Source organism: Nothoprocta perdicaria, unplaced genomic scaffold (genome assembly GCF_003342845.1).
Source record: "Nothoprocta perdicaria isolate Ctin4 unplaced genomic scaffold, notPer1 scaffold_0, whole genome shotgun sequence".
NCBI classification, from domain to species: Eukaryota; Metazoa; Chordata; class Aves; order Tinamiformes; family Tinamidae; genus Nothoprocta; species Nothoprocta perdicaria.
This window is the reverse complement of record NW_020454092.1, coordinates 5,363,523-5,375,807: the sequence shown is the minus strand read 5'-3', so window position 1 is coordinate 5,375,807 and position 12,285 is coordinate 5,363,523. Positions and strand designations below refer to the sequence as shown.

General features: G+C 60.4%; 1 protein-coding gene across 1 annotated transcript; it reads left to right on the top strand.

Moving 5' to 3' along the window:
* The first annotated feature begins 524 nt into the window (after positions 1-524).
* STK36 (serine/threonine kinase 36) lies at positions 525-11,638 on the top strand. The gene is made up of 26 exons (XM_026053421.1): positions 525-608; positions 1,214-1,354; positions 1,786-1,863; positions 2,261-2,391; positions 2,634-2,883; positions 3,298-3,391; positions 3,621-3,790; positions 4,000-4,199; positions 4,279-4,405; positions 4,516-4,659; positions 4,966-5,145; positions 5,374-5,471; positions 5,830-5,935; positions 6,038-6,179; positions 6,467-6,594; positions 7,195-7,299; positions 7,393-7,491; positions 7,941-8,035; positions 8,400-8,463; positions 8,650-8,760; positions 8,891-8,965; positions 9,366-9,537; positions 9,952-10,099; positions 10,327-10,486; positions 10,631-11,368; positions 11,490-11,638. The coding sequence occupies exons 1-26, from the start codon at positions 525-527 to the stop codon at positions 11,634-11,636; spliced, it is 3,987 nt and encodes a 1,328-aa protein (XP_025909206.1). The 3' UTR covers positions 11,637-11,638.
* The last annotated feature ends 647 nt before the right edge of the window (positions 11,639-12,285 follow it).

The window sequence follows — 12,285 nt, the reverse complement described above, 5'->3', positions numbered from 1 at the left end:
GGGCCCGGAGCTGGGGCCGGGACCGGGACCGGGGTAACGGCGGCGGCTCCCGCCGGGCCCGGAGCTGGGGCTGGGGCCGGGACCGGGGTAACGGCGGCGGCGGCGGCTCCCACCGGGGCTGGGGGCGGAGGGACCGATCCCGCCGGACTTTAGCTGCCCCCCGGCGAGAGCCGCGGGTGGGATGGCTGCTGCTCTAGGAGCGGGGCTGGGCTGGCTCCTGGCGGGTCCCGTTGGAGGAGGGCAGCGGGAGGCCCCTGTGGGTGCTCCGGGGCGGGGGGCACGGTGGGTCCATTGGGGAGCGCAGGGGGTCCGGGCGGGCGCAGCCAAGGGGAGAGGCTGGGGCCAGAGCTGGGCCCGCAGGGCTGAGCCACGGAGCCGGCCGCRCGCTCGGGCCCCCCGGGGAGCAGGTGCCGCCTTCCCCTCCGGGCCCTTCCCCGCGGCCAGGCCGCGGGCAGCATGAGCGGGCGAACGGCCCCTTCCCAGCGCCCGTTTGCCCATCAGCTGGGTGCCCCGCTGTGCCCGCCATGGAGCGGTACCACGTCCTGGAGGTGATCGGAGAGGGCTCCTTCGGGCGAGTGTACAAGGGGCGCCGCAGGTACAGTGCCCAGGTGAGGACGAGGGAGAGCGCTGCTGAGAGGCCCTTTGCGCCGGGCTGCTAGGTCATTGCTGGGGGGCTGTTCGTCTAGGGCCCGGCTTTCCTGTTCCCGCTGATATTCCCGGTCAGCCCTGGCTGGTGCAGGGTCCTTCAGGCTGAAGGACCTCAGGAAGCCCCTGGTCCATCCCCTCGGGTCAAAGCAGCACCAGCACTGAATTCAGATTAAGATTTTGTCCCCTAGGGCCCAAGTCAGATACCTGAGAGCCTCTCTGGTGTTCCAGTGCTTGACTGTGCTTAGACTGAACAGCTTTTCGGTTTGTCATGGTGGAACCTCCCCTGCTTCGATCTGTGACCGCTGGGTCTCATCCTTCCCCCATGTGTCTTCGTAAAGAGCCTGGCTCTTTCTCTCTTCCTGCTCAAAGCTGTCTGCAGTGGTGCTGATGTAGTGTAATGACTGTAAAGGACGTTAGATTAAGGGAAATCCTTCAAGGGGCCCAGTGAACAAATGGTTGTTCCCTGTGCTAAGCTGGGAAATGCGAAATCCCGTTTGGGTTAAATGCTGCCTCCACTAGGGTGGGTGGGAACCTGGTCTCATCCCAGCTTTGTTCACCTTGCAAGGTGGTGGCTCTGAAGTTCATCCCCAAGGTGGGGCGGTCTGAGAAGGAGCTGAAGAACCTGCAGCGAGAAATTGAGATCATGAGAGGCCTCCACCACCCCAACATCATCCAGATGCTTGACAGCTTTGAGACTGACAAGGAGGTGAATGGACCAACTGAGGGCGTGTGATTTTGCATCCTGGGCCAGGGGAGCTTCGGTTGGCCCTCACTGCAGCAGGGCCCTCTTTCCCAGGACATTCTGGTAACGGTCTCTCAGGGCCTCTATCAGCGCTTCCAGCAAGTCAGGCTTGTTCTGATCCCAGCTGCTCACTTTAGCCCTCCTTCCTCACTCGTGGTGAATGCTGCAGTCCTGCCACCAGCCCACTCCATTCCCTGTGGTGGCCACTTTGGGATTCCTCCCTCCTAGGGCATTCCCTCCCTCTTTGGGGACATGCAGGGACTACACTTGGAGATTGTCTGAGAGAGGTAGTGTCTCCCGCACTGGTTTCCTGTCTCACTCTGCTCTGGTCCCAGGACATAGTGGGAATGAGGCTGTGTGAGTGCCTGATCCTCCCATGCTGCTTTTCCTTCCAGGTAGTGGTGGTGACCGACTATGCAGAGGGGGAACTCTTCCAGATCCTGGAAGATGATGGGAGTCTGCCTGAGGAGCAGGTGACTGTCACAGCAGTGGCCACTTGGAGGCCTTCTCGCGGGGTGAAGAGCACAGGATCACCTGTCAGGCAGCAGATCTCTGCTGTGGCCCGGGGCATCAGGAAGGTGAAGGGGCCTCTGAGGCTGTACCTGGCAGAACCTCTGAGGAGGATGAAAAGGGAGCCAGGTTGCTCTGGTGGGTGGTGATCTGGAAGGGACCTCAGCTTTCCAGTTTGTTCTCCAAGAGCCACAGCAAGAGGCTGCTGCTGTAGCTGTTTGGCCATTCCTGTGGGTCAGAGAGGAACCATGATACGTGGGGTGGTCTCTGCCCCAAACAGGGCAGAGCAGGAAGGGGGCAGTGCTGGGGAGCCCAATGGGAGGCCTTGGCGATGCAGCATGAGTGTCACATCTCTGGCAGGTCCAGGCCATCGCTGCCCAGCTGGTGTCTGCTCTCTACTACCTGCATTCCCACCGTATCCTGCACCGGGACATGAAGCCTCAGAACATCCTCCTGGGAAAAGGTGGCATCATCAAGCTCTGCGATTTCGGGTGGGTGCTGGGGGMAGCTGAGCGGGCGCATGGGTTTGGGGCAGCTGAGAGATGTGCTGAGTGTTGGAGAGGAAGAGGCAGGGCGGGAGGGGATCTGGCTTCTTTGCATCCTCACAAGCTGGTAGGGATGGGTGGTGTTGGACTACAGAGCAGAGTGGAGTGTGAGTTAGTGCATAGGGATTTTCCTGGGGGCTGCAGTGGAGGCTTCTGCCTTAACTGGCCACTGGTTTTGCTCCGAGCAGGTTTGCCCGGGCCATGAGCATCCACACCATGGTGCTGACCTCCATCAAGGGCACCCCCCTGTACATGTCCCCGGAGCTGGTGGAGGAGCGGCCGTACGACCACACGGCTGACCTGTGGTCTGTGGGCTGCATCCTGTACGAGCTGTTTGTGGGCACCCCTCCCTTCTACACCAGCAGCATCTTCCAGCTTGTCAACCTCATCRTCAAGGACCCGGTCAAATGGCCCAAGGACATAAGCCCAGTCTTCAAGGTAAGGGTGAAGGTCCTGCCTGTAGTGGGAGACTCATTCATGGAAGAGGCTCTTTGGCTGCAACTGTAGGTGAATCTTAGATTTTCTCACCTAAAAGGGATCTCAGAGCACAGTGAAGGGATGAGAGGGTCCCCTCYTAGGAGAGGGATCCCAGTCACTGCTGTCCCTCAGTAAGTGGGGAAACTGAGAAAAATGTTAGACAAGTGATTTAGTGGTCTCAGAAGGGAAGACAGTGCCTTCCTATGGCCCAGCTGCCCTAAGTACTAGATGCACTTCTTTCCCAGAGCCACACAGAGAACCCGGGAGTCCTGGGTGTCCTTACTGAGGGATCCTGGTGGGTGCTTTGTGTCCCTGGTGGATAAACAGTGGGTGTTGAGCCTGTGCCGGTGCCTCTGGCGCTGGGCTGCCTTGCAGAGCTTCCTGCAGGGACTGCTGATGAAGGATCCCCGCCAGCGCCTGTCGTGGCCAGAGCTGCTTTCCCACCCCTTCATTGCTGGGCGGGTCACTGGTGAGTATCTGGCACCGGCTCTTTCTCCAGCAGTAGTGTAATCTGCTTCCTTCTCCTGCTGCCGTGGGGGAGGCTGCCAGCACCACTCTGCTTTCTCCAAGCACCAGCTCCTAACCCCTGCCCCCGGGGTGGCTTTGGGTCCCTCAGGGTTTCTCTGGGGTCCCAGAGATGGTAACTCCCAGTGTCCCAAGAGAGAATTGCTGACAAAATCCTCTCCTCACCTCCCCAGTGATTGATGACACGGAAGAGCATGGCATCTCAAACCCCTTCACTACCAAGCTGACCCCAGAGCTGCAGGCCCTGAAAGAGCAACAAGCCCATTCCCTGGCCCCCAGAAGTGGMCAGTCCAAGATCCTGAGAAAGGCCCAGCAGAAGATGGCTGAGGACACCCGAAAGAAGGTGGAGGGAAGCGTGGGTTCCCCCTGGCCATACCCCATAGTCAGGGCCAAGGAGGGCATGGAAATGGGACCTAATGGGAAGGACAGCAGGTACATGGGTCAAGCTGGGGTATCAGCCACATACAGGGTAGGATGTGGGGTCCTCAGCGGGGTGGGTAGAAGACTCAGCTGACTGCCCTGCCCTGACCAAATCTCTCTGTCAACACCCAGAGGCAGCTCAAGATGGACACAGCATCTGTGAAGGAGCCTGACAAAGGACACCAAGGGCGTAAATGCAAAGCAGCTCCTGGGAAGGCAGCTCTTGGGGAAAGAGAGCCAGGAGCTGCTGCCAAAGAGAAAACCACAGGCATGCTGCAAGGAGGGATCAGCACGGCAGAGTGGGAGCTGGAGGAAGCTCCTCCAAGCACAAGGTGAGGGAGAGCCAGCACTGCGAGGGGAGGCAGGAGGGAAGGCAGAGCAGCTCTCTGACTGCCCTGTTTTTGTGACCAGGGAGCACAGCATCACTCGAGACTATGAGCAAGAGTTCACTGAAACAGAGATCCTAGGGGAGCCTGGCCCTGTCAGGGCAGAGCCTGGGGGCAGGCGCAGCATAGAGACTGTGGACTTGGAGAGTGAGGTGAGATGGTGTCCTGTGGTGGAGAAAGCAGGGCCGAATCCCTAGCACCCGACACAGGGACCCTGGGGGAGGCAGGACCTTTGCAAGCAGCCCTCTCTCCCCATGGTTAGGAGCTGGAGAGCGATGAGGAGTGGCAGCACCTGATGGAGGCCACAGAGCCCTCAGCCCCACAGCCCAGCAGGCCGCAGAGCCTGCTGAGGGACCCGGCCTTCCGGCAGCGTGTCCGGCTCCGCCTCGCAGACGCCAGCCGGCAGGTGGGTGACGTCTCGCCCACACAGCCAAGTATCCCTGGGGGCTCTGAGCCAGGCACAGCTGCCTTTTCCTCTCCCAGGGTTGACTGGGGCAACTGGGAGAGGCCCCAGTGCAGCCAGAGCAGAGTGCTCTGCCTTCCCCAGGGACTGGAGCTGTCCCATGTGTGTAGCTGTCTGTCTGTCTGTCTGTCCCGAGGTTATCTCCTGTCTTAGTGGATGTAGGGCAGTCCCGTGGCCATCAGAGAGGCAGGTACATCCTCAGCCATAACYAGTGCTACTCGTGAGCCCTTCTGGCTTCTCCATGCCCAGGTATTGGAAGGGATGCTGGAGGGAGCCTCCCATCTCCGTCCTGCACTCCGGGTTGTGGGCAACCTCCTGGCTACCCAGTGTGACTTGGAGCTTCTGCGTCACTTTTGCCAAGAGCTGGATGTGCCTCTGTTCCTGCTGTGCTTAGCCAAGAAAATCCTGGAGAACAGTATCACCAAGCAGGTGGGTGTGGGAATGCAGGCAGYGTGGGGCTCCCTTAGCATGCAGCCAAATCCCAGTGCCAGGAGGGAGCTGGGGAGGTACCTCCTGGAGGCCCCTGTGTCCCCCTGTGTCCTGCTGCAGCGGGCTCGTGGGACTCTCACCTCTTCTGAAGAGGGAGGTTCTGCCTGGGAAAGACCCCACCTCAGATGTGTCAGATCCCCATGAGCTGCTTCTCTCTGGCTCCTGCAGCAGCCCTGGTGTGTCGTGGTGCTGACAGACCTCATCATGGTGACCACAGTTTATTTCAGCAGCGAGTGCAGCCTGGAGGGGAGCCAGCAGAAGGACAGGTAGGGAGGCTGCAGTAAACTGTGCTCAGGGCTCCCTTTCTGCCTTGCGGCCACTGTGGGGACCCAGCTCAGGGCAGCAGGGAGCTGCTCCTACTCTGTGCCTGGAGCTGTCTCTGGAGGAAGCATCAAGGTCAAAGCACTTTGTGGGATATCACCGTGCTCAGGGAGTGGGGTGGGGAGACTGAGCCCCTGGAYGAGAAGGCGCAGCTGAGAATGGGGTGCGGAGGTGCTGCCAGTCAGCCCTGCCTGGCAGTGCGGTGCCCTGCTCTGGTAGCGAGGGCAGGATGGGCCTGGCCACATCCTGCTCTTGCAGTCAGGGCTGTGATATTACATTCCTATCTGCCCCTGCCTCCCCCAGCCCACAGGCCTTCCAGGAGTGCACCGGCCACCTCCTAGCCCTGCTGCCGGAGCTGCTGGCCCAGGCGGCTGACACCGAGATGAGACTCTGCCAGCAAAGCCTCCTGGTAAGGGCTTCCCTTCCTCCTCTCTTCCAGCTTCCTTCTCCATCACCCTTCTCCCCTCCCTCCTTCTGTCTGCAGTGACAGCAGCTCCTGTGTCTCCCACAGTGCTTCACCTTGCTCTGCGAGAGCCTGGACACAAAGTGCCCTTCCATCTCTGCCCCCTTTTATGCCAACCTGAGAGAGGAGCATCAGCCCCTGCTGAACAGACTCCTCCAGGGATCTGCCTCGGAGCAGCCTGCTCTGCAAGGTAGTGTAGYAGCAGCCTGTCACCCTCTCCCTTCTCCCTAGGAACACTGACTGYCATTGCAGCACCATTGCCAGGAGGAGGTGACTCTTCTGTGATCATCCCCCAGAGCTGCTSTGCCCTAGCTCCCCAAATCCCGACTACCTGGGGCTCTCCTGTCCTCCCCTTCAATTCCAGAGCTCATCTTCCTCATCTCCCAAGTGTGGCTTTTCCTTGCTTGCTCCCCAGTCCTGTCCTGCAGCCCCTCGGTGACCCTTGGAATGTGTCTCCCAAGTTCCTACCCTGCACAGGTGCCACGATGGAGCCCAGATCAGCCCTTGACCAGAGGCAGCACGTGGTGGATCTYTTCACAGCTGCACTGGCTGCCGCCTGCAGCATCCCCCTGGCAAGGAACGGCCTTCGGGAAGCCAAGCAGCAGGTCAGGCTGCCTCTTTTTGCAGGGCAGGGAGAGGTCATTGGCTCCTGCAGAAGTCGTGGCCTTTTGCAGGAAAATCTCTTTCAGCAGCAGAGAGCAGGGCTGGAATTCTTCAGCTTTGATGGCTACAGTGCTRGGATCCCCTGGGTTTGCAGGGAACTTCCCTGAGTTTCAGGAGAATCTAGGAACTCCTAGGTCTATTAAAAAAACTCCCACTTAGGATCTGAACTGTAGGATGGAATAAATAATGAAAAAGTCGGTGCAGAGAAGAGGTGAATTCAGTGGTGACAAACTGTGGGAAATCTGAACCTGAAAGGACAATAAATAAGGGATGCAAAGGAAAGCAAAAGTAGATTTGATCCTTAATTTCACCTCTGAACCAAGGAGGGGAGCAAAGGAGAAATCCCACCTTGCTTGTCTCAGCTGAGSGACTGTGTGATGAAGCAATGCTTAAGGGTGCTTAAGGGCACCCTCAAGCTAACACAGGCTGCCTACAGGGAGCAGAGGCTCTCTTGGTTTGTTAATTTGTTGCTAGGATTATACTGCCTAATTCTGGGCAGTGCTTCAGGATGGTCAGGGTGAAAACCAGGCTGATTTCTGCAGGTTTCTYGGGAAGTGGCTGAGAAGCTCATGGAGGGGGAGAGGCAGCAGCTTGGGAGGCTGCTGGGGAGACTGGAGCATCCAAACTGCTCCCTGAACGTGCTCAAGGTAAGAGCCCCATCCACCTGGCTGTCCGTGCAGCCTGGCTGGCTGTCCTAAGAGGCACCCAAGGCTGGTGCATCTCTCCCCTCTGCCTTGCAGATCCTCTATGCTGGCTGCCATGCCAGCCCGAGCCTGTGCCAGCACCTGGGAAGGAGCCAGCAAGTGTGTGATTCCCTCATGCACCTCTCGAAGGGCAAGGTAGGACTTGCTGCATCCCTGAGGATGGGGTGGGAGCGCAGCAGGGCAGCAAACATCCACTGAGAGCTGTGTGCAGGGATGGGACCCAGCGCTGGCTGGAGTGGTGGGCAGAGATACTCGAGCAGGGAAGGAGAAGAAATGGAGCACGGAGCAACCCATGGTTCTGGGGCTCTGGGGGTGTGGGGTGGGCAGRGAATATGTTTGGTGCAAGCAGTGGGACGAGGCCAGTGGGGGCTGAAGAGGGTAGTGTGGAGAAGGAGAGAGATGGGACCAAGAGGAAAGGGTCCTGGCAGGGGAAAACACAGACCAGACCAGGGAACATGTGCAGGAAAGAGCTTGAGGGGGACCAGCCTGGAGGAGGCAGGTGCCTTCTTCCCTGCTGGATCCAGGCACATGCCTGCCTTCCCTCCCAGCCTAGCACTGCCATGTGATTGCTGCTCTCTCGACAGGTCCCCATGGCAGATGTGGCCCGAGGGGCAGCCTGCGAGGCCTCCCTGCACCTGCTGGCCCTACTCACCCTGCAGCTCCAGGGCTCCCTTCCCAGGTAAGCAGCCTCACTGACCTGGGCCTGTGTCACACCAGGGCAGGGACATAGCAGAGGAGGCGAACTCTGCCTTGAACAAGCCTCTGTCCTACACCCTGCCCAGAAATGGCATCTGGTTTCCACTCCTTCTGATCCTGATGCATGGGCAGGGTGCTGGGTAGTGTGACTGGGTGCAGGAAATGCTACAGGGACACAGAATGGATGAGGAGGTGCTGTGAGCCATATTTTGCTCTCACGCTGCACAGTGACTGCTTCCCAGCGCTGGCAGGYGGGAGTTTGAATGCCCTTGCTCTGTGGGATGTGAAGCCTTGGGAACAAATTGTTGGGAGGAGAGCTCAGCTGTCTCCTGGTTCCTGTATTTCAGGCTTGAGGAGGTGGTTACCATGGCCATGGACATTGTCACCCAGTCTCCTGTTGTTTCCTTTGTGGTGAGTCTGTCCACCCAGTCCAAGAGACTGTTTAGAGCCCCGAACAACCCAACATCCCATCTGGGTCCTACTGTTTTGCCCAGAGCTGTGGGGATGCTCTGGCTGCCCAGCCCTGGGGCAGGGGGACAGTCTTAAGTGGGTGTAAGAGAAAGTCCCAAAGGTGCTGAGCTCTCCCTGCTCCCYCAGGGTGCTGCAGCATTCCTCCTGGCCCAGCTGAGCCAGCAAGGGGCGAGCGTGGCCTTTAGGGGAGAGGAGATCCTGCCAGCAGTGAGGAACRCACTGACAGCCCCTGCCGAGGTAGGGAATGGGGACGGAGGGCTGGGGGTTCTGCTGTCCCACTGCTGTGCGGCTGTGCACACAGCCGTGCGATCAGAGGTGGGATTTGGACCCTGCCTTGGACCCAGCTCCAACCTACCCTCCCTTACAGCTGCAGCTGCCCCCGCCACTGGGTGCTGGGATCTATGACGGGCTCTTTTTCCTCCTGCTGAAGCTCCTTGCCCAGGTACTGACCTGCCCCCCTCCCTTTGCCTGGTCCCTGTTAAGGCTTTGTGTGGGGCAGAAAAACCTGAGCATGGATGGGTGATGCAGCCGAGGCAAACCAGGGCTCCAGCGGGGCTTTGGTTCAGCTGTGTGACCCTGTGAAAGTCCCACAGTATTCCTGGGTTTCTGTGAAGCTCTGGAGGGTTTGCCAGAGGGTGAGAGGCAGGAGATGGGAACATTAGAGCGGGAAAGGGCAGGAATGCCATGGGGCTGGCAGCATCAGCAGCCACTGCAGGACTGACTGCCTGGTCCACCCAGTGCGGATGTCCCCAGGGTCCTGGGGCAGGTGAGCACGTGGAGCAAAGYCCTAGGGAAGAGCAGAGAGCTGGGAAGCCCCCTGACACTTGCTTCCCCCTCACTAGGAGGACGTGGCCACGGAGCGGAGCTTGGCTGCCTCGGAGCTGTGGCGAGTTGTCCGGCACCGTGTCGCTGCGGTGCTTCGCGTGGCCAGTGCGAATGCGACGCTGGACGGAGGCAGCCTGGGGACAGGCCACCCCACATCAGAGCCAGACTGGAACCTCCTCTCCCCTCAGGGTAGGAACTGGGAGACCGCATGACACCTCTCCTGGACCAAGCCCCACATCCTGCCCTCCGACTTGCACGCATGTCCATCCCTATCAGTGTTTGGACCCTGTGGCCAGAGGGACTTAGGGGACTTCTGAGCATTGCTATTCTCTTCCTTTGAGCAAAGGCTGGGCTGGCCAACACATTACCAAGTCAGCAAGAGTGCCATGCCATGGGCAGAGAAATGGGAAAGGGCATCTCTGCAGTAGGGAATGCATCACCCGGGCAGAAATGACCACTRTGGGTGCTGCCATGGAGTGCTGCCCAGAGAGCTGTCCTTTCCCGGACAGGGAAGTGCAGAAGTGACCCTGGAGCAGCATGGGGAGCACTGGGCAGACAGGAGGGAGGAATCTCTGCAGCCTTCCCCATTCTGTTCCCCTGCAGGCGTCCTGCTCTTCCTAAGCCTGGTCCTCTCCATCTTCACCTGTGAGCCACAGCAGTGCCTGCCTCAGCTCGCCCGGCCCCGCGGGGTCCTCATGGAGACACTRAGGACGCTGCTGTCCCCCGACTTCCTGGCCTGCCTGGCACAGACGTGAGTTGTGCTGTGGTATGGGGAAGGGCAGAGCTTGGCACCTTGGTAGCTTGGTACTAGCACACGGATGAGAATTGCTTGGCCTGGCCCTTGCTGGGCACAGCTGTGGGGAACAGCTCATCCACAGAGCCTCTCCCTGRTGCCTGGCACCAGGAAAGCCTTCTGCCTCTTGGCCTGCTGTTTTCTGATCACCTCTATGTTAAACTCACTCTCTCCAACAAATCCAGGCAAGAAGGGGAGGATGGGGATCCTGAGCTTGTCCCAGCTGTGGTGCTCCAGACCTGCCAGCTCCTCTGTTTCCCTTTTGCTCTGGATGTGGATGAAGACWTCTTGGCATCACTCATGGAGGGTGTGAGAGACTCCCAGATCCCCGCCAATCTGCTGCAGGTACCCTGAGACCTTCCCCTGTGCCAGGGACATCACTCAGACATCGCACAACCCCCCCACTTGCTGCGGGGTTAAGCCCCAACCTCTCTCCAGCCCAAACGTGGGAACAAATCCCTCAGCACCATTGTCTCTCCTTCTTCCTAGGCCTGTTGTCACCATCTGCCCTTTTCGGACACGGAGCTCCCCATGAGGCTTCTGTGCCACTTTGTTGTGTCTGATGAGCAGGTCATAGACCAAACTGTGAGAGAGGCAGCTGCCTCYGAGCACATCGTTGCCTTCTTGACAAGTGCCTTGTTTTCAGACAACTCCACAATCACGGGTGACCTCCTGTCCCTCTTAACCCACGTGGCCCGAGTCTGTCCGGAGCACCTGCCTTTTCTCCAGAAGATCCTGGGGGCCTCAGATGTGGCCGAGCAGCCACTGACCCGCCTGCTTGGCCACTGGGAACACCCCATACGTGCCAAAACCTGCAATCTTGTGGGCAACCTCCTGCGCCACAGCCCCGGCTTTCTGCAGAGCCAGCTGGGCGTGCTGGAGCGGCTGCTGGAGCGCCTGGCAGACCAGGACGAGCGCGTGCGCAAGGCGGCCGCCTTTGCGGTGGGCAACGCCGCTTACCACGAGTGCTCCCCGGCGGGCACGCTGGGCAGGGCCGTGCCCGGCCTGACGCGGCTGCTGAGCGACGTGCAGGCCGCGACGCGCCGCAACGCCGCCTCGGCCCTGGGCAACGTGGGCCGGCGCTCGGCGGCGCTGGGCGACCTGCTCATCCAGAGCAAGGCCCCCAGCGCGCTGCTGGAGGTGGCCTGCTGGGACCCGCAGGCGCGCGTGCGGGAAGGAGCCCTTGCTGCGCTGCGAGCCATCAGCCAGCACCCGGCCGTACAGCAGGTACCCTCCCGACGGGAAACGGCTGCTCGGGCACCCGGGCAGCTCTGTGGGACATCCCACAGCGCTCGAGGGGCAGAGGRCAGCTCATTTGTGACTCTTGTGGCCTCTCTTTGCTCCACAGGTGCTGCTGTCTCTCAGGGCCAGTGAGAAGCTGGCTGCTCTGGCCAGCAGGGACTCGCAGTCCAGCGCTGGCAGCAGCTCCCGGCCCTCTTCCACCCGGCACTGCAGGAAGCTCATCCACCTCCTCGCGCCCGTGCAGGGCACCTGAGGAAGCTGGTGCTGCGGAGTGACCGTACGCTGGGATCACTGCAGGTGCCTGCAAACGGTGCGTGCTCCTGCCTGCTGCCCCGCTCCGGCCCCGAGAGCAGAGCCCGTGGGCACCGGGCGGCCACCCCGGGTGGGCTCTCCAGCACCATGGGAGAAACACCGTCTTCCTGCTTGTGCTCCGGCTCCGACCTTCAGCAACAGCCAATTTATTTACGGCGAGGAGGGGCCCTGCCCAGCGGCTCCGGTCCTTGGCTGCAGCCGGGTGCCAGCCTGGACACAGCTGGGCTGCAGGGCTAGGACACTCTCCGTGCAGTGGGACAGCCGTCTGTGACACAGCCTTCCGTGGGCGGCAGACGGGCAACCCCTGGACTTTGTCCTTTAATAGCAATGAGAGGTGTCCAGCTTTTAYGTGGAGGTGCTTCCTCTGTGAAACTTTTCTTGGGAAAGAGCCTCTGGATCTAAAGAAACCAGTTCTTGGTCTTCGCCACCTTTCAGTGTGTTTCTAGGGGCGCCCCGGGCGGCCCAGGGCTCATTGCGGGGCTGGCCCTTGTGCCCGCTGTCCCCGCGCTGTCCCCGCCAGCCGCACTGCGCACGCGCCGCGCCGCCAGGGGGCGCCGTAGCCCCGGGGTGGGGCGCGCGGCGTGCTGGGA